Raw genomic sequence first — 19,656 nt, 5'->3', positions numbered from 1 at the left:
TTTAAAAGTTAAACAAAAATTGTTGCAGCTCTCTCTTTCCAGGCTAAATCAATATGCAATTAGCACATAAAGGTGAAAACTTCACTTTGAAGTCAATAGGTGTGCTTCTGGACTTACTCCTAAATTTTCTCCTTGATATTTTCATTACTTTAAAACAGGAAACAGGAGTAAGTACACTGCAGATAAATTTTAAGTGCTAATATTCACTTTTCATTTGCTACTGACCAACTTTTAAGTAGAAGGAAATTGTTAATGTCTAGTATGAATAATTGGTTTTATATGGCTTTGTGGAATAGTAGTATGAGAGTGCTTTGTAAATTGATGCTCTGGAACCCTTTAAGTGCAACAATGGGTCTCACTGCCTGAAAAGTACAAACTCAACAAAATCAAGCCGTGATTTTTCCACTTGACATACCAAATACAATGAAGGTTACACTGCTGGGAGTGCTTTGTGCCAGCATTGTAGAATTTAAGAAGCCTTATTTTGTGATAATTTAACAGAAAGTTAATGAGAAGGTTTGCAAATTATGAAGCAGTCCTGGAGGTGTTCCAGGCCAGGTTGGATGGGGCTTTCAGCACCCTGGTCTAGTGCAAGATGTCCCTGCCATGGCAGGGGGGCTGGAACCAGGTGGTTTTTAGGGTCCCTTCAAACCCTAACCATTGAATGATTCTGTTTAAATATTGCAAACAGACATGATTCCATGCAAAGAAGATTAATTTAACAGGACTAGTTTTCTCAAAGGAATGCAGATTTCAGTCTGTTCCTAGGTAACTTCAGGTCAAAGGAAATAAGTTTCAAAAATAATACAATTCTGCAATACTTGGAACGCACCAAGTTGGAAACTGAGTTTAGTGAAAATTATAGTATTTCAAAAATAATGCACTAAGATCTTTTTCATAGAAAAACATTTTGTGTTCCACAGTGGAAAAAAAAATAAAAGAAAACCCTGTAAGTTGCAAACTGATCTCAAGGCACCCATTATTTTTCTCCACAAGCAATGGCAAAACCTAAAGAAATAATCCAGAAGAACTATTAGATTCTCATGGGAAAGCTGTTCGTTATCCCGTTTACCCTCTGTCATTAACAATCTACAAATTGCATCTAAGATTGCAGACTTCATTGGATTCCAAATATTTTTGTTATAACCCAGGACACTTTCCCGCAGAACAGCTCAGGAATTTGACCCAAAGTCCTTTGTAGACCTACATCTTCTGACCCAGTTTTCTGTTTCATAGCCTCAGTACCAATAAATATTTTTACAAGCAAGTGTATTGCTTAATATTTGTAATTTAAGAATGATGGGCTCAATCAGTCAGAATTCAGGTTCAGTCTTTGATGCAGCAAGTCTGGAGCTGACACTGTGCTGGTGCTTAACCTGTGCAGCATCACCTTGAGCCAGTGGGATTCTTTTCTGTGTCCTCCTTGGATCATGGTATAGGTTAATCTGTGACACATAATTGCAAATATTTATTGCAAATTGAAGAAGATAATTGTAAATATTTATCTGATTGTGCGCCCTGTGGAATACTGAAAAACTACTTGAAAGTCAGTATATTGTGAAGTTGTGCGAATACTCAGCTTTAAGCAAGTTTGTGTCAAAAGATACGCCAGTCCCTGGCTTTTGTTCCTGCAGTGCCAGGCACTACTATGGAGCCCTTGTCTGAAAAAGGAGACTAAAAACAGTCTCTTAGTAGAAGTAAAAATGATGACTGATGTTAATTGAAACCATATAATGTTACTCAGATAAGGCATTTTGGGCACAAATACTGTGTTTTTGCTAGCAAAGTCACAGTCATAGCCAGCAAGGTCACAGGGTGAGGGGCAGAGGCTCAGTTCTATTCTGTCGTGGGTGTGCTGTTACTGATCTTGTAGAAATACTCTGCCCATGCACAGTATTTTTACCAACTGCAATTACCAACTGCAGTAATGAAAATTCATAAACATTTCCAATCATAAATTTAATCATTAGTACTTGGAATTAAATTGGAATATGCTAAAATAAATCACACAGTAAAAAGAACTACCTGCTAATTACTTTTTTAGCAGCTGGCTCACATTTACAGCCATCTCTCATTCAATGGGAACTCATTCAATGGAAGGACACCTATACACCTAAGCAGGCTTTGAGTCAAGCAATAAATATATACACACATATAAAATACACTCCCTATATGTAAACTTATCTCTTACAAGCAAACTACTTTGGGATAAATTGCAACGTTTAAAAGCGATTTTCAAAACTATAGGTTTTATTAAGAAAGCAGGAGCCTGAAAGAAAATAAGAATTAACATAAGAATGTCATTAGGGTCAGGGTTTGGCTGTCCTACCCCATAATTTGTTGTTATTCAATATCCCAATGATTATTAAATTAATCTGTTATTTAAACAGCAATCAAAAACAAGTCAACCCACATTTTCTAAGCACTGTCAACAAGAGAGAAAAACTGGGATTTTTTTGAAAAATCTGAATTGGTTTCATATTTTCCAGTAAGCTATTCCTTTTTATAGCAAAAAACCTAATAAAAAACAAACCCCATTACTTCTGAAAACTTATATCATAGACTGTTCTATCACAGCCTCAATGTTGAAAGTAATTAATTGCTAAAGAGAAATATTTTTCTTTATCAATCTCAACTGGTAATCTTTCTGTGAGTCAGAACTACACTAATGAGAGATGTACTTGGTATGGGCTTTAAAGGTGTTGTGTTGTTCAAAGATGAGTTTCTGATTAGACATCAAGCTTGAAGTTTTAGACATTAAAAATGTCGCCAGTGCTGCTTGGAATTTTATAAAGTATTTTCCCAATAGGCAATTTCAAATATAAGTGTGCAAACCAATGTTCTTCAGCAATGCTCACTGGTACTTCACCAGTTTTTGCCTTCTGGGAATATCATCATAACAAATTTTAGTTGCAGTAAAAGTGTCTAAGAAAAGAATCCTTAGAATGTCGAAGTCATTATAAAACAAAATTGATGATGGCTGTTAAGACATTTGATTAGAAAATGTTTACCAGTCTTTTAAGTATATCCTCCATGTCTTTGTAGAACAAACAAAAATGGTTTTGTCTAATTGCAAATCTCATTTATGCATGAAAATTCAAATGTTTTTATTTAGCTTCATTTAAGAAAATACCATTAATTTCAGCTAAAACTGCTATGAAGGTGAGTATAACAATTTAGTCATCTGACTATTTATACTCTAAGCATATTTGTTAACATTTCAAAGTTGCAAGGAGCCAGTTGAGTGCATAGTTGCCAAATTTGTGTGTTAACTGTAAAAACTGTGGGTATACACATTAGGCAGCAGTTGCACAGTCAAATGCTTAAAAATTTGCCCTTTTAACCTCTCCTGTTCATGTGTGATGACATATTGGACTTGGATGAAGATCAAAAATCTGGCCTTACTTCCAAAAAAAACCCCCCTTCACTTTTAATTGCAGCACTCATGGGTCTACAAGGTCAATACCAAAACCCCAAAGAAACTGTTTTGTTTCCAGTTGATCCTTTGTTCACAATCTTAAGACAAAGAGGAAAGTAAATATAAGAAAGCCATATTGTCACTAGGGAAGCAAGGAAGCATTTAGGTACAATCATCCTAACCCTGGGAAAGATTTATGCATATCTTAAATATGCCAGAGATGAAAGATGAATGGATTTACTTTATCTTGTTGGGCATCACATGTAAATTGCCTGTTAAAATGTATAGGAACTACTTTGAATAAACACTGTCCCATGTATCATCTATTTGTCCCAATAGAATGTTAGTAAGCAGACATTAAGTTAACATGGAAAACCATCAAGAAATTAAATTGTTTGTCTTGCTTTCTCATAGACTGGGCATTGAATGCCATTTATTGTCAATAAAAGAGGTAAATAGCAATTGAAGTGTAGTTCAGGATGACACTGAACCCTTCATGTGGATTTATAATTGCAAATTTCAGACTTGTACACTAAATGCAGAGATTTGGCAGTAACAGATAAATAACAACACAAATTAGATGCAGACTGCTCAGGGCATGAGTACATTAGTGTCAGGAGCAGTGCAATCTGCAGACATTAAAATGGAAATGGTTTTTAAAACCCACTTAATCTCGAGACATACCACCATTTGCTAAAATATTTCCGCATTTCTTTCTCAGTAGAAGCTTGCCAAACTGCTGTACTTGATCATGTTTAAAACGTGAAAATAAATACACAGTTCAATTTCCCATGAAATAAATAATCATTTGCCTTTTCAGATGTAGTTAGTTTACTTCAAAACAAACCAGCTTGCCACATAAACCAGCCAAAGCATCCAGGCTCGATTTCTTCTCTTTCGGAGCTCTGTCGGTGTGTTCTGAATGTCCCTGTGTCTGTCCTTGGGCATTGAATTACAGATTCTAGATTCTAAATTATAAATCTTCTAGAAGTTACTTTGGATTTTTTTTTCTTGTATTGACCTTTTATGATCCTGAGGGAAATGCTGTCTGTATTTCCCCACCTTGGGTGTTTTTGCACTGTTCTTTTGCCATGCCCGGTACCCACGGGACTATGGAACATGGGTGGGTTTTGACCTGTGCCCATGCTGGGTCACAGGTGTGCTGCAGCAAAACTGTTTAGGACTGCTCTTCACAATGCTGAACAGACCTTAATTTCTTTCATTCCATGCTCATTTCTTAGATGTGCATGGAGCTAAAGGAATATCTTCAAGGGAAGCTCTCTGTTTTGCATGCCTCAGTGGTTCATTATTGAAATCTCAAGGATCACAATCTAAGAATATGGAATTATCTTGCACTTCTCTTTTGAAAAGAAGATCTTCCAGACTTGAAGAATACTTATGGCTGTTAAAAAGTCTTTAAACTTGAGGCAACAGCAGTATTTCTAGAAACTTATTTTTGCCAAAACCCCAAAACTCTAGAAGATCCAAAAATATTTTTTCCTTGTTCTTTCCTTGTAAAAAGTATCAAATTATGCAATTTAAACTGCTAGAATTGTTTATTAAAGGTCTTTATACTTAGCTTAAAATGTTATATTGTGTGTTACCCACACTTCTCCACTTGCAGCCTGAGTAACTTTCTCTTCACTTCAAAGGCACCAGTGATTATAATGTTTGTCATGCAGGTGTAATTTAAAGTCACTGTATGGGCAATTTAATTCTACCCTTTGATAATGTATATTTTGAATGACCAGTTCAGGAAACACTGTAAATTACTATTTTCATTTAAGAAAAAAGGTATATAAAATAATAGGGCAAGACATATCTCAGTTACCAGGCAGGTCTGTGCCTGCCAGTCATCAGTTTAACAATCCCTTGGACGGTTTTCAAGACTGGAGAATTTCTGTTTGCTTGGGGATTTTGATTTTTTCTTTTTTTGTTTCACAACACTTTTAGTGTGCTTGCTGATTTCTGGAGCATTTTAGTTGTTCGTACACAGATTGCCACCCTATGTTTCCCTCTGCAAGCGCCATAAAATCTTGGAATTTTAGTGAAAATGAAGTTTAGCTATAGCCTTTCTCTCACCAGTAGGACAAGATGTGCATTCTTCCTCTTAGCTCCCCATTTCCTATTAAACCTCTGCAGGGGAATGTGGTGATCTGCACCCATTCATTCTTCATAGTTAAAATCAGTACTCCATTAAAACATAAATCATAATCTACTTAAAAGTTAGCTTAATTTTACATTTTGAACAAGCATTAATAAATATTAATGAAATGATAGATAGTAGCTGATGCAATGAAAGGATGCTTTGTAATGACAAGGGATTTAAAAAGTTGTATGTATGCCATAATGTATAGAGCTCAGTGGTAATATATATTATTTTTATTAACAGTGGCTTGGGATAGGAAAAAGATGATTGAAATTGAGAAATGTTACAATGAATTTTTAAACTCAGGCACACATGAAGAATTGCTAATAACGGAACATTAATTTTAGTTTGTAATATATTCATATTATAGGCAGATGTAAAACAATGCAAACATGGCTTAAACATCTTTACATGGAGCAGTTTCCTTTTCAAAGGGTTTGGGGTAACTTAATGAATATTTTAAAGCCTTTAACTTAGAAAACCAGCTTGAATCTTAAGATTTGAGAGCCATGCAAGGAACATTTGTATATTAGATAAAACAATACAGAGTTTTAGCTGGCTGTGGAAAAGATGGCACCTTGTGAGCTTGAGTCTTTCAGACTGGCCTTCTCAATTGTTGCTAAAGTTTATGTTAACAGAAATAAATTAACAACATCCTTGCAAAACACACTGTGGACACATCCAATGAGCACTTTAGCTCCAGGATTTATTGCTCTTTTAATGTGGATCTCCAGGTCATTTCTGCTTTTTATACTCTTTCTGTTGTGCAGTTCCTTGTTAGAGTCATATTGTTGATGAGACTTGACCTAAAGTTGTGGAAAAGAGTAGTTACCAATTCTTGCAATTAAATGTTTCTTTTACATTGTCATCTGATATCTGTGAGCCTTCCTGAACCAGAATTTATCAACTTGCTTTTTAATCTTAAAATTATATTTAGAACCTAGCTTAGAAATCATATAGCATTTTGAAAAACACAATCTGAGATGTCTCTCAATACAAACCACAACTACTTGTATAGAGAGCTAAAGAACTCTGCTAAAAACACATATTTGCTAACATGCCGTAGTGGAGCTGCATATTTCAGCCTGGATGTCTTCCCTGACTTCTCTGTTGTGGGCTTGTTAACCAGGTGTCACTGTGAAAAGAAAAAGTATTTATGAGACCTCTGATATGATTTTCTTTGTACCAGTCACTGTGTGATCTCTTGGTCACTGTGAGCCCAGAACCAGGTACCACGCATCACACTCACCTTGGCTTTGTTCAGGGGTATGAATGCAGGAAAATATTTAAAGTTTATGGGATTTCTGCTCTTGATTTCTCTGATAAAAAAATTGCCAGTACATTTTAAAGCTGGAAGTCTGAAACTCTCCATTATCCTACACCTCATATGGAAAGGTGGCTGCACTAGAAAGGTCACAAACAGTCCAATGCCTCACTACACTGATGATCTTCTGTCCTAAAGGCTGTGCACTATTAAGTTTTTGGATGTTTGCAGCATTCCTAACATGCAGTTGGTCAAGTACTTTTGTCTGAGCATCAGTTACTTGAGAAAGAATCCCCTCCTGGTGGGGAGTGAGTGAGGATGGGCACTTAGGGGGATCCTGGCTGAAGCTGAGGGGTTTCCAGCCATGGCCCAGCTCTGTGGGGCTCTGAGCATCCAGCAGCACAGGAATGGTGAGGATGACTCTGCTCACCTAAATCCTCAGTGCTGAACTTTGCTACAAGTATGTTTGCACTGATACCAAATTGTACTGCAGTGAGACTGTATGTGGTGACAATATTTTGCTAGCATGAGGTCAGGATCCAATTTCAAGCCTGAGGCTGGAAGTTTATCTGCCTCTTTTCATGTGAGAGAACCATTAGCTGATGTTTTATATACAGCTCCAGCTCTCAGAAATGTTGTTATTGGCATATACGTTATTTTTACGAATTGCATTAGATATTTCTTTTTCTATCATCATTTATTTGGGAAAAAAAAAAACAAACAAAAAAAACCCAAAAAACAAGTAGCACAACTTGACTGTGATATAAACATTTCATTCATTCATTGCAAAAATGTGATAAGCGAGAGAGATGTGGGTTGGAAATGTGTCCGGCAGCCTGGAAAGCACATGATATAGGAGTTGGGAAACAGCAGAGTGGATATCTGCACTCCAGTAGAATTCTTAAAGTTTGTTCCAGACCATTAGGGTTGAACGTCTGCAACCAACAGTTATGTGAGTAACACATATTTGAGTGCAGCCTGCACAATATTTTCCATTTACTCTGCCCTCATGCTGGTATATTTTTTTTTCTGTAAAAAATAGGAAAGATCACATCTGTCAGATGTGAAATGTAATCCCGAAGTTACAACTCATCTTAATCCAAAATACTCCAAGTTCATTAATGGAGTTTTGCAGGCAAAAATTACACTGAAACACCCAGGGGGGGAAGGCTGAGTTTACAGTGATGATCAAGAGCCATAGTGGCCACTGAGGGCTATCTAAGTTGAGTTCCATGGAAATTTAGACACTTCCTCACATCTTTGTGCATTTGTTTAGGTTGCCAATTTGAAAATATTGCCCTATGTTTACTTCAGTTCAAATTACTCACAGTGAAATTCTTCCATGCTTTGTGGGATTTGTGTGCCTGAGCAAACAAGTGGTATTTAAAGGATCTTTTATATTGTCACATGAAAATGATTGATATGATTATATATGTGCAGGAGGGACATATGCTGGCACAATACTCTGATTTTCTACTCATAATTTGATTTTAAGTCCCACAGTCATCACTGTGACATTAAACGATAGTAATAGTGTTCCAGTGGTCATTAAGGAAAAAAATTGAAAATACATACATGGATTTTTTTGCCCTTAAATCAGGCTGCTAATCCTCCTGAGCATGGAATTAAAAGTGAATCCGAACAGCGATTTAAATATTTATATTACTTTATATATTATATTAAAATCCTGCCTAAGCCATGTGTTTGTCATGACCACATATTCTACTGCAGCGTCTGGTATTACAAACACAGATATAACAGCAGGGTATTTTTGTAAAATTAAAATAGATCACTGATTGTAAAATACAGCATATAGATCAGCAATAATTACTCATTAACAAAGTTTTTTTAAAGCAAAGTGCAATAATGAAGTATTTCTGTGAGAAAAAAAGAATTAATTTTTAACAGGAAACACACAGCATTGTTTTCAAACAAGCAGAATTGCTTTTAGTGTTGTTGCTGTGTTCAAATTCTCCCCAAATTACAAAGAAATATCTTCCATTCTTCAGTATAATGAGAAGATATTCTCTCTAAGTGTTCTTGTCCCACAAGCATAGTTTTATCCTGTGCCTTCCGAGTTCCATGCTGCTTGACATTAGTTCTGTTCCCTCTAACACTTTTCAGCCTTTGCAGCTGTTTGAAGAAAACAGGGGGCCATGGATCTGAAAATCAGAGAATTCTGAATGCTCCCAGGAGGTTCCCTGCCATTCTTTGTTGCTGAAACAAGCCTTGTGTCAGCGTCAGTAGCCACCAGAGCTAATGGCAGCAGGGCTGCAGGCCAGGAAAAGGAAAATAGTTCAGTGCAAATGACCAAGAAATGGTGGTGTTTGGGATCCTCAGTCTGCACAACCCATTATCACTGTGCCCTCTCTTACAGCTGCCTGGCCCACCCTCAGGCCCATACAAAAATGCTGTGATGAGCCAGTTTCCCCAAAATTCACTGTGCTGGGCCTGTGGAAGTGGCTGCTCATTAGCAGGGAAACCTCACGTCTGTGCCCAGTTTATATCCTGTCCAAAGTTTAACACCAGTGGACAAGGAAATGGATTAGCTCTCCTGCATGGAAATACAGAGATTAAGCTGCTCAGCTGTAATATTGATTTCCTTTAAGAGCAGATGCTGTAGTCAAATAGTGGGGAGTAAACAGCTTAAAGGTTAGGTTTGCTTAGCTGGATGAGACACATCTCTGGTGTGTCTGAAATAGAATTCCCTCAGCTTTGCCTGTTATTGATCCAGCCATGCTAGGAAAGGAAAGGGGAAGCCAACTGCACTTCAGAGACAGGGTGTTAAGCCACCACATACAGATTTTGCACCACATGATTGAGGTATTTGTAGTGAAGCGATGGCCTGCATTAAGAAGGGAAATCAGTGACTGACAGAAGGGTGTGATCTGCAGGTTGGCCAGTGAGCTGGGCTTGGTCTGTCAGGAGATACAGCAGCCAGGAGGGACAGAGGGCACAGTCTGCCTTGCTCCTGCTGGACCTGCTTCCATCAGCATGGGAAATGCTCCAGAATCTCTAAGGAGACACTGCAGAGCCCTGCAAACCTGCTTCCCTAGATCCTCTCCCATAGGGCACTGTCACTGCTTGTCCTGCTGTCCCTGTCCTTTTCCTGCATCTTGGAGCATCTTCCTCCTTCTCCAGAGAGGTTTGTCCCTCTCCCAGTTCCCTCACAACCACTTTGCCACCCAGGAATTCAGAGACATAAATATGAAAGGAAAAGTGTGGAGAGAAGGCAGTGCTGCAAGGGTAGTGTCAGCCCAGTCCCCACTTCTCTACTGTATATATTCTAACTATTTCTCCTTACAGAAGAAAGCAATTCTTCTAATATGAATTTTGAGAATTAGGTTGGGGGGTTTGATTTGTTCGGGGTTATTTTTAAACACTCTGGGGAAGAAATTATTATAATAATAGAATATGTGTTATAACTCTTTAAAGACTTTTACATATACAAATAAAAGGGAGAGATTCCAATTTAAATTTAAACTAAACAAAACCAAAAAAACTCAACCAAACAAAAAACCCCAACAAACCAGATTTGAATGTAATGTGCTGGCTGTGTAAGAACAGGTGTAGCCCACACTCAGCTTTAAGTGTCATGTTTCACCCTGTTCAGGATGCATTTCTCTGCAGGATCGCTGTCCATCCATTAGAGAGAAGGACCCTCCTGCAGAGGATGACTCAGATCCCCAAAGCCAAGCTCCTGCCCCAAATTATCCTGGAGTGATCTGTGTCTGCAAGGCCAGAGCTGGAGCTGCTCTCCCTTCTGCAGGAACCTCAGTTATGTGCCCAAGGGCAGCAGGTGTGGTTGCACCCCAGCATTTGCCCTGCAGGGCTCTTGTGATGCTTTCCAATTACAGGCTGCCTAAAGGAGTGAGAAAGAACTGATTATCTGTGGGAAGAGTCATTTAGCCACCAGACACACATTAAAAGTGTGCTTTCTTATCATGCCTTCAGAAGTATGACTACCAAATATAATTATGAACACAGCAGTACCTGCAGTCCAAGTCTATTTTTTTATAATTGCACAATGAAAAATTAATTTTCAAGGAACAGATTAATAAGTATTGCTTTTTGAGCAAATATTTTCTACTTCAAATTAAAACATGAGGCTGGGGTTTTTTCCCCAAATCTGTTTGCATTCTATTTGTGCTCATGTTTTCATATGGACCAAAACCAAAACAGGTTAAAAAGAAACAGATACTGTGTGTGCAACATGACAAAATTGTCATATAACACTCTGACTCAAAAGACGGAGTTCCTTGCAGACTTACTCTCTGTTGTTATTTTTTCTTCATTAACAAAATAGTTTGGCATAACTAGATTTTCTTCCTCCCTCTCTGTCTACCCCTTTCAAGTATTAAATTTCTTCCTTCCTCACCTTCCCCACAAAGTCAAGAAACAGTTTGTTTTCAGGTCTGTTTTAAGCCTCTGAACCTGTACATCAAATAAACCAACCTAGTTCCTCAGCAGATGAAAGATGGAGGAGAAATTATTAATAAGCTTCTTATTGACTCAATGTAGCTTCAACAGGAACCCCAACAGTTTAGTCTGTTTTATATTTGGAGATATTTGCAAGCCTATTCCTGTGCTGCCCCATTGAATGATGGTGATGATACTGCAGTAGAGGAAAAGGATTCAAATCAAAAGGTTTATATTACTTAAAACAAGAAGAGCTTTATCCTTTAAATGTGACACATTCTGTATAAAAATAAAGCACTTAAACATAGACCTTCTTTTGATTGTTAAAGCAGCAATCAAGTCCAGCCAAACCCCTTACTCAGTCCTTGAGAGTTGGTTTCCATATTAGCAGGGACACAAATGCCAGCTTAAGCCAGCAGGTGTTCAGGAATGGTTTTTGTGAGGGAACCTTTAGAGCCTCACAGTGGATCTCACAAAAAGATAATGCCATTTTCCCTACTTTGTCAGCGACTTCATTTCTCCCTGCAGCCATGGAAGCTGTTTGCTGGAGGTTTTTCTGCCTTGCCACAGAGCCTTGGCTTACACAGTGGAGTATTTTGGTGGAATGTCTCAGTCCCTGAAAGGCTTTGGTCTGACTGTGTTTGTGCACCTTTTGTTTTCCATGAATGTTCGGTTCCTGAGACTTAGTGGCATGAATGTTCAAAATGAATTTCAAAGATGCATATGCATGTCCCCATGGGAACTGAAGGCTGGGCTCAAAGGGCAGAGCTGCTGCTGGGATGATTGTGTGCTTTATCCACTTTGGGCATGGAAGCAGCGCCATGTGAATTGTCTGAATAGTCACACAGCAACCGTGTGGCTACAACTGGCACAAACCTCTTTGCCACTGATCTGGTGAGGGTAGGAATATCTCATGACTGTGAAATTATCTGAAATTACAATGGCTGAAAGAGGTATATTTTGTTTGTGCAAACTATTAATAGAAAAGAAAGCTAAAATGGATATTTTTTGCCCTTACTTATTTGCTTTGCTCAATCTAGGTCTTGAATCCTCTGTCTTCACTTGTTGGTATGTTGGCTTTACAACTTCATTTGCAGATTATGTTTGAGAATTGTGTAAGGGGAAACATCCATATACTGCTTGAAGGAAGAAAACATTTTCTTTGAAAATGTTAAAAAATTTCTAGTGGGAGAATGAGAAGCAAGTTGTTTCACTTTTCAAGATATTAGTGAAGTTGTTATTGTGCACTGAGGAAAAAAAATGCTACAGAGAGCCAAAATTTTCAGTCTTTTACATTTCTTTATAGCTCTGTGGCAGCCACCATAAGCTTAGACACTTCACAAACTTCTGTGCTAGTTAAACAGACTGTAGGTCTGTAAGAATATTCACTGTTTGGTAAACAGTCAATGTACTTAGTTGTTACCTATGATATAATTCCTAAGGTAGCAAAGAGGGGTTTTTACTTAACTAATATATTGCTCTTTGAACAGCCTTTAATTCATAATTTCTGTCAGTAAATGCAGGTACTGCATTACCCAAATTGATGAAATCAGAAATGATGAAGGCTTTCAGTAATAAAGCAATACAGAAAATTTTGCTAGATTTCATAGTTTAGCTGTGTAGTAATTTATTCAGCATCACCTGTGTATTTGAAACACTGCTCTGGATAAAGTGCTTTCATCCCAACTAAGTGAAGTGATGGGAATCTTTCATTCCCCCTCTCTAGTTTGAGGAAGGAATAGCCTCATACTGCACAGCCCTTGTGGTACCTCAGAGTGGGTGGAAGAAGAACCAGAATGGGAAATTGCCCAGCTATCATGAGCTGGCATCTTAATTTAAACCTGGCTGTGGGGTACATGCTTTCCACAATACATGCTTTCCACAGGTTCACGTGGGAGGTGACAAAAAGGGGTATCAAAAAAGGGCTCGGATTTGGGCTCACCAGAGGTAAAACAGAAGAGTAATTACTCCCTTCTCAGCAAAAAGAAATTAATCATTTAGCATCCAATAATTGTTAAGGCATTTTATGCCCATCAGGTTATTTTCTGAGCTAGTTTTAAAGATACAAGGAATACAAGTTTCAGACTGCGCAAAATGCAAATAGTGCCAATTTCTGGCAACAAAAGTAATGTGTTTTCTATCCTTTACTGTTTGATTTATTCATAGCTGTTTTGAGAAATTCATGCAGTACAATTTTGGTGCTCTTGCCTGCTAAAGATTTTTCCTCCTTTCCTTTTATTGGCCCCATTTCTCCCACACACAAATCCACAAAGCCACAGATGCTCCATTACAATGATGTCAGTCTTGCTACATGCTCCAGCTGTTTGGTAGGTACATTTATAAAGTTCAGCCTTTTACATTATGCCATAAATGTATATTTCACGTATAAACATAAAGTTAACATATTGCAGATCACTCTAAGTGTAATTTTAATGGAAGTTCAGTAAGTTTAAAAAATACTGAAAAGCATTTAATCTTTCCGTTGGCAACATTTTTATAGTAAGTTTTCCAAATTTTTTTTCTTAGGCTAGGTCTAAATATTCCCTGCCCTCTCTGCTATTTCATCTTCTGTGATCTTTGGAAAAAGCAGGGAGTTATTATAGTAAGACAATATGTATTTTAAAGAAAGATGTCTGAGGAAAAATATGTTTCTCTCCACATCTTCTTGGTGCTCAAACCCTCACTTAGCATTCTGTACATTTACAGCAAACCACACTGCAAAACACCTAATTCTTGGAGTTGCCAGATTTCAGTGATATTTTACATGGCTGACATGCTGCTGATAGGATGTACAAACTCTAACAGATTGCTTCAAAATTTTGTGTAGAATTGGGTCTGAGCTTAAAGCCATTTTTTGTATTGTGTCCTGAGTTTCAAAGGAAAGGGTAAATAGTGTCTACCTGGCTCTGCCTTTTGCCCCTTTTCTCTTTGGTATGTGCTTAAGGGTTCAGCTCACTGAAACTCTGTGCATCACTGACTGGTGCCCACAGGATCCTTCCCTGGGTGATTTCCTTCTTACAAAAAATGCCTTTATTTTTTTGCTCTCCCTTTGAGTTGCCTACTTTGTCTTCATTTGAATGTGGTGCTGAGTTATCACCACATTTATACCAGATAGTCATTATTCTAATATAAATCACTTTGGAAAATGTTGAGGGCTAATCTCTGTTTTGTTGGCTCAGTAATAAAATGGCTCTCCAGAGGGCAGATGAAAGCTGAGATCAGGAGTTGCTGTTGTTCAAGCAAGACCCAGAGTGCACAAAGGCCCTGATACAACTGTAGAGACTCAAACTTGGGGCTGTGAGCTGTCAGTGTGTGGCTGCAGAGGAACCTTCATTAGAGTTGTGGATCTGTTCCATTCCAGACTGTAAATACATAAAACTCTCATAAACTCCTAACAAGAACCAGTGGCTCAGAAATGCTGATAATGTCACCATTATTTGTTTTCTTTTTCATTTTCAGGTCTTTTGTTATCCAGCAGATCCCAAGTAGCAACCTCTTCATGGTGGTAGTAGATAATGAATGCTTCTGTGATTCTATCCCACCAATTACCATGGCACCTATAGAAATAAGATATATCCTTTTATAATTACAAACTGGTCAGAAAAAGATTCAAGATGCAAATATTGAAAAAATTTTTATCATGTAAAACTTGTATCATCACCCATTATATGTGCTGTTTGAAATGAAGCCATCTGCGAATATGTTCTCACATTTTTTCAATGTGCATTCACTTTTTTTTTCTTTTTCTGTTTTGTACAGCCAGTATGAACTAAGCAAGCACACTTATATGGATTTTATTTTATGTAGCATAAGGTCATGTTCATCTTTAGACAGGTGAACATCTTTCAAATTAGGCACTAAGTATGTAAATTTCTTATAAGGATGGATGGACCTCATTGTATTGGAACTTACAGAACTCACTCTAATATAGATACCTCTTTATTTAAAGTTTGACTTTGCATTGAAAATATTTCAGAAGCCTGCTTTCCAAATCTACAAAAATTTAGCAAAGTAAATATATCACTTGATTTTTTGGTTGCCCCACTTCCTTTTTTTTGCTGTTCTGTAGTTCAGGTAGTTTTGGATTCATTTTTTTCCCATAAGTTGGAATTTTTCAGAAGCAGCCTGCAGTCTGCTTCTATTGCAGAATTATGGAAAGGCAGGCCAGCAATGTGAGTGCACACGTGCTGTTTAAAACACAGATCACAGAGAGGAAAGCACTAGAATCACTTTCTTTTCCTTGTGGTGACCACACATATCACCTTGGGGCTTTAATGGGCAGGAAAAAGGAGCTGAAATTCACTGCATTCATTTCAAAACACTCCCATGAGAATGCAATGCTCAGAGCATCTCTCCTTAACTGCCTTGCACATAATGAATCCCTTAAATGTGAACGGTTGAAATCTCAGAAGATAAGAAGGCGCCCAGAATCTTGTCATGGATTTCACCCTGAAGTAAGTTTCTATCTGCTTTTCCTTTCTTTTGAGCTCTGGTACATTTTTTATTTCTTTAAAAATGATTAATAGGAAAACTGTCTTCCAAGATGAAATGCTGGGAAATATTCAGAAGACTCGGTATCAGGGAAGTGAGGGATATTGGAAGTGCTACAAGTCTTTTCTGTGCTCGTGTAGACAATGCCTTGAGTTGCTGCTTTTGCAGACTGGTTTGTGTCATGCCAGAGAACGTGGCAGGGTGTGAGCACTGGCAGCCAGGAATATCTGAGAACTTACTCTGGCCCAAGCAGTGACCACATCCATCCTTAGAGATGGCTGGGAATGTTCTGCAGCTAATGTTTGCTGCAGTAATGAGCTTCAGTGTCATCCCTGTCATGCTATAGTCATTGTGCTCACACATAATATTGCCTGGGAGGGATAGTGACCCCTCCACACTGTGTATTTACTGCTCGGTGTTCTGCATGATGCTCTCACACAGTGCCAAGGAGAGCTGGTGGAGACCAGGATGTGATTCCAGTGGCCTGCACAGGATAGGTTCATTGTCATCCTTTTTACTCTGGAGTAACTTTAATTTCTGCCTCTGCTGATTTAATGCAATGTAGAACAAGACCTAAAGCAGAAAGTGGAGGGGATGGTGTAGTGCTTGTTGTTTCAGTCTACAACCTAAACTTGTTCAGCTCAAAATGTGTACTTGTATTTACTTCCTGAGTATATTTCATTTATGGGCTTTGTTGTTTGCATCAGTGCTCTTATGCCTATGTTTGCTAAAAAAGCATGTGTCATGATTGACTGTAGTGGCTTGTATTTATTTTCCTTTTGTTGTTTTATTTTCTTTAGGAAAATGCAAGAGAATGTGGCGGTGTCTCAGGCCTTAGTGCTAAACCTTCTCTTGTTCTTCTTCCTCTGCTATTGATGATTTTCTCCAGGTGACATTGACTGATGTGTTCAACTGGCATGCTAAAACATGGATAAACTGTGAACTGGGAAATGGTGCAACATAGAGGACATGAAATATAGTCAGAGCATCAGCATTTCATGATTTTAAACTGTTGGTGATATAAATTCTTAAAGATATGTTGAAAAAAGATTTATCTTTTTACTTTGCAAGTCGTGCAGATGTGAATTTGGCATATGGCAGTCATGATTCATCAAAAAAGGACTTGGTAGATAGAGGTGACCATTGCTTTGTCCCATTGAATACAATTTAAACTGTGTACTTTTTTCAATAAAGTATATTAAAATCACAGTTTCAGAGTGTATTTTAAGTATGCTAATATATTTGTTCAAATAATGAATGATGGGAAGAAAATAAAATAAATGGATGATATTTTATTATGCTTTTAGCCTTTTCTGAAAAACTTCAGAGAAGAAAATGGGGACTTGGCTTTTACAATAAGGCAGAATAGCTTTTATAAACAAGTTAAGGAAATACCTGTGTGTGTATGAAGCGGGGCAGGTTATGCATGGTGTTGAATTGAATATGAAGTTTTGGTATCTGGAAATAGACATAAGATATCTTACCTGCCTTTAGAAAGTGAATCAAAGTCTTATTAAAGCCTTCTAACTTAGGCAAGCTTTGGGTCAAATTGGTTGATTTGGCTGCAGGTGGCGTAAATCAAATATTTTGAATGGGAAGATATCTAGAACAGCTCAGATCAAAGGGTGACACTCTTCTGCTGGTGTTCTGAGCTCATGTCAGACAGGAGAAGCTCGTTATGAGGAAAGTGATAAGCAGAGAAAGTCTGACTTGTAGCAGAAAATTGGTTTTCATTGAGTGTCCCTGTTGGTAGGCAAAGATCTAGACCTGTATGTTTTTATTCCAGGCCTTACATTCTTCTTTGTAAGGGAAATGAGGTAATAAAGATGAGTATATTCCTTTTGCAATTGGCAGCAAAGTCCCTGGTGTGGATATATTTGCTGGAGATCTTGATCTTTGAACTATGATAGCCTCAGTTTGTCTTTGGAGTTTTATAGAATTCTATCAAAGGATAACCTGTCCTTCTAACAATATAATACATTAAATGCAAAATAAAATGCCACTGCTCTAAATCTGGTGCTTGGAGACTGCAGTTTCCTGGTTGGGTGTAAGTTTGCTTTCAGCCTTGGGTAAATGCTAAGCAGATTTGTTGTGTGTCTTGGGGGAACAGGGAGCAGGGCCACTGAGAGGGGCTTTGTTTTAAAGAATACTACTCAGCTTGTAAGGGGAAGAACTAGTAAAACTTTCCACTCCAATGCTTTAATGGGTTCAAATGCACTGGCGCTCCCTCTGATTCTGAAACCATTCAGGTCTTTGCACTCATAAATTTCTTTTCCTCGTGTCTTTTTTTTTTTTTTTGAGTATTTTCCTACAGACTTCTTATTGATCTCAAAATCTTTCTCTGTGGAATAATTTTCCAGCTGACATTCAGTCAAACTGTTGTCCTAGTGACATTGTCTTTTCACTAAGCAAATTGGGAACTCAAGGCATTTTCTCCACTTTGGCTGACATGGATATCCTGCTCTTCTTTGTTTGGTTTTTCTCTGAGCTCCATTCCCCCTTACCCTCCATCATCCTCTCAAAAAATTAATATCAATACTTTATAAATAAAGGATTTCATTTTTGATTCTCCTTCTGAGTTTCTGGGATTCACAACACTGCAACCTCAAAGCTTTTGTATATCTGATTACATTCTTGTGTAATGGTATTTAGTGGTTATAGCCAATACAATACAGGTGGTTTTCCTTGTTAGTAGAATGTGGAAAAAAGTATCTTTCTCATTAGGACTATTGAAAAGCTCTGCATACAACTGTCTGATGTGTTAATCATCTTTGCTTACAAAGAAAGGAAATACATTAATGGAGAAAGTGTATTTCTACAAAAGCTAGGTGAAAATCTGTAATAGTAATTCATTGTTCATTTAGGGAAGAGAAGGGTGTTTTTTTAATTGCAAAGGAGACAGGAAGATTAAAGTATGACAGTCTAAATTAATATTGAGAAAGAGATTTAAATATGGGCATGTAAATGAATATTGCTCAGAGAAATGTGACAGTTCATTTTCACACACTAAGGCAAAGTTATGAAGGCAGAATGCATTGGTGTACCCAAACAAATCACTGTGTGAAACAGAGTAATCCAAGTCAATTGCTAAGTGTAATAACAGTTTTATGAGTTGCCACGTCTCTTATTGAAGTTGTATTTTTAATTTTGTATCTATTCGTTTGAAGTTTCGGGTGCAGTGCGAATCCAGGCTGATAAAGCCAGTCAGGAAGGATGGACACAAGGGCAGGGACTGAAGGATGTGCACAGTCAGTCCCTTCTCCAGAGGGAATGGCTGCAGCAGGAGCAGCCTGGGCTGAGCACAGCAGGGATGGTTATGGGTTTCATGGGACACAGTTCTCCAACAGGGGAAACAGATTGAATCTGTTGAAACAGATTTCCAGAAGAGCTGGAAATGCTGATGTTGTTTCTGCCTGTGTTTGATTTTGCTGGTCTCTGTGTCATTAGCTCTGAAGCTGTGAAGATCTCATGCCATGAAGTGGGTCTGTGCTGTCATTCCATAGCCTGTGGCAGGTCATAGAGGGTTATGGAATTTAATTCCATTATCTCACTAATCTGAGATGCTATTTTTCTTAACTAGTGAAATTATTATGCAAGGTCTGATGCAAAGTCAATTGCACTAAACAGCGAAAGAAATATGTGTGCATGTGTGTACATACAGCTGCATATATGTGAGCTACATATATTTTAATAAAGAGGAAATTCAGACATTTTCTGTATCTTTTATCTCCCTGAATCTGAGGACAAATCCAAGGAGAACTGGGACAACTGTACAGTAATTTTCTGCACAGCAAGAGGCAGAGCTAAAAGCTTTAGCTTTTGCAGGGCTTGGATCTTTTTTCTTCTTTACTCTCCTTGCTAATGGCATTGATTTGCAACTTATTAGCCCCAGCTGCCTCCTCTTCCTTTAATCTT

At 37.8% G+C, this 19,656-nt stretch overlaps 1 protein-coding gene across 3 annotated transcripts in view; it reads left to right on the top strand.

Moving 5' to 3' along the window:
* The window catches only part of CACNA2D3 (calcium voltage-gated channel auxiliary subunit alpha2delta 3), a 382,402-nt gene extending 362,965 nt beyond the window's left edge, over positions 1-19,437 (top strand). For 2 of the 3 annotated variants that reach the window (XM_074549897.1, XM_074549896.1), the window contains 3 exons: positions 14,710-14,825; positions 15,625-15,704; positions 16,542-19,436. In XM_074549897.1, the coding sequence (XP_074405998.1) occupies positions 14,710-14,825; positions 15,625-15,704; positions 16,542-16,634 (289 nt within the window). In that variant the 3' untranslated portion in view covers positions 16,635-19,436. Of the gene's footprint in view, positions 1-14,709; positions 14,826-15,624; positions 15,705-16,541 lie in introns of all 3 variants that reach the window. The other variant, XM_074549898.1, reaches the window with a different exon arrangement.
* The last annotated feature ends 219 nt before the right edge of the window (positions 19,438-19,656 follow it).

The sequence above is a fragment of the Zonotrichia albicollis genome, chromosome 12 (genome assembly GCF_047830755.1).
Source record: "Zonotrichia albicollis isolate bZonAlb1 chromosome 12, bZonAlb1.hap1, whole genome shotgun sequence".
NCBI lineage: Eukaryota > Metazoa > Chordata > Aves > Passeriformes > Passerellidae > Zonotrichia > Zonotrichia albicollis.
This window is presented reverse-complemented; position numbering and strand designations above follow the sequence as displayed.